This window comes from Egretta garzetta, unplaced genomic scaffold, assembly GCF_000687185.1.
Source record: "Egretta garzetta isolate BGI_Z169 unplaced genomic scaffold, ASM68718v1 scaffold306, whole genome shotgun sequence".
Taxonomy (NCBI): Eukaryota; Metazoa; Chordata; class Aves; order Pelecaniformes; family Ardeidae; genus Egretta; species Egretta garzetta.
The window spans coordinates 3,087,331-3,089,444 of NW_009260131.1; the positions used below are offsets into that span (position 1 = coordinate 3,087,331).

General features: G+C 51.4%; 1 protein-coding gene across 1 annotated transcript in view; it reads right to left on the reverse strand.

Annotated features, from left to right (window-relative positions):
• LOC104128702 (leucine-rich repeat neuronal protein 4) overlaps positions 1-146 on the reverse strand; it is a 5,906-nt gene extending 5,760 nt beyond the window's left edge. Inside the window, exon 1 of the mRNA XM_035896980.1 lies at positions 1-146. Coding sequence (XP_035752873.1) covers positions 1-146 — 146 coding nt within the window.
• Between the last annotated feature and the right edge of the window lie 1,968 nt (positions 147-2,114).

Here is a 2,114-nt window from a genome sequence, read left to right on the forward strand (position 1 = left end):
GTGAGATTAACCTTCTCCCAGGCGTCTTCCTGAGCCAGCTGGAAAAAGGTGGTGATATCCCTGGATGCTGCAGGCTCTGCCCTGCTCACCGGGCCCAATGCTGTGTTCCCCACCAGCAGAGAGAGGATGAGCAAGGGTGAAAACATCCTTCTCCTGAGTGGTTTGTAATTAACTTGCAAGATCTGTTTGGTTTTTTGGTTTGGGGAGGGGAAAACAAAACATCAGCATTAAGAGCTAAATTAAATCCCTCCAGGCACCTGCAAGCTATTTAAAAGTGAAACATTTGTAAGTCCTTTCCTATTGCATCTAGACAGTGAAGTGATAATTAATGTCTCTTCTGTAATTAAGCCTAAGTAAACATGAACCCTTGGGGACAGAAGTATCATGTGATCTCAGTCTAAGCATACCTGTAGTTTTTCATGCAGAAAGCAACCCAGTTGTATCCAGTCTCTGGTTCCCACACCAGTACCCTCAGTACCATTCAGGTACCCGGAGCAGTGGCAGCACAGGAGGTGGGCTCCCTGCCCTCTCTGCTCGGTTGCCTCTGCGCAGTGCAGGGGTATGTGGGAGCGCCAGTGCTACCCTATCTAAAAATACCAGTTGGTATTATACTGGACTAGCTGCAGGAGAGGGATACTGCCAGGTTATGGGGCTTGAATTTATACCTGATTGTGTATTGCTCTCTACAGGGCTGTTCTGCTCTTAGTGTCCAGTTTGGTCAGCCCGCTGGGAAGACTTACCTAACGGGATGATACCCAAGCAACAGGGCTAGGGTCAGGTGTGACCATGGCAAGGGATATTTTTCTCTGAGGTGGTCTGTACAAAGCAAATGTATGGATCCATAGGTGGGGGAGGGTTGTCAAATGTTAAAGGACGTAGGAGCCCAAACCTGCCCTCCTCCTCTGCTCCTGTCCCGCTGGCAGTGCCCCGGAGCCTGTCAGCCGGGCAGTGGCAAGGCCGGTGCCCTGCTGCAGGTGAGTGCCTCAGGCATGACATGTACTGTGGCTCCTGGGGAAAGGAGGTACTGAAAATGCAGCTCCTGACCCCGCGTTTCAGTCAAAGTGGTCAGAAACAGAGTGTATGCTCCTGGGCCAAGGCCCCAAAGGCCTGGGTACCAAGAAGCATGTTATTCAGTGTTACAGTTCCCTCTGTGCTCCCTCCTCATCCCATCCCAGCTTTGTCTTTGTCATTTAAAAAAAAAAAAAAAGAAAAGAAAAAAAAAGTCATAAATGACTTGTCCAAGGCTGCACAGTCCATCTGTGTCAGAGGAGGGAATTAACTACAGCCCCAAAATAGTGCTTTTCTGACTGACCTGTCTTTTGTGCTGCCAGACATCCTAATAATCATTCCTCATCCAAAAATACATTACAGTGTAGGGGGGTGACTGAAGCCCCATGTAATCTCAGGCTTATTCCAAACCTTTATAGCTACTTGCTGTTCCCTGAACTGTGCAAGGTCTTGCCCAGACTGTCATCTGTTGCTGCCATCCCAGGTTTGAAGTAGGGACCAGCAAAATAATCTAATTTGGTTGCCTGTGTTCTTTTTGTCATCTGGAACTGGGCAAGAGCTGGGCAGCCTCAGGGCTTCCTGGCCACCAGAGCTGCTGGATTCCCAGCACACTACAGGGAGAGGATGGGAGGAATGGGACTGCTGCATCCCGATTTTAGATTTAATCTTAGTCCCTGGCTCTAAACCGCATCCGCTTGTACGTACCTGTTGAGAAGTCCTGACGCCTCGTGCCTCCGCTCTGCGTGACTCCGATTGCCTGGCCTTGATTTTATACACTTCGGTGACTCAGCCGAGAGCGTGAAATGCCTCTTTTCTCTTCCCAGCTTTCCCTGCTCGCGGCTCTGCCCACAAGCGCAGGCGAGGTTTGTTCCAGGCTCGCTCCCCCGCATCCAGCTTTCCCCTGCCTGGAGAGGGGGTGGCTCCAGGCAGATTGCCGCGCTCCCTTGGCCCTAGCAGGAGGTGGGTGGGTGGGCTCTTATTTCCCAACACTCAGGCAGGGCTGTTCCGTCTGTCTTTGTCTAAGCAGAGGGGGGGGGGTGGGGGTGGTAAAGGGAAAAGATCAGGGCCTGTAGTCCCAGTTCTCATGTCTTCCACTGGCAGGGGGG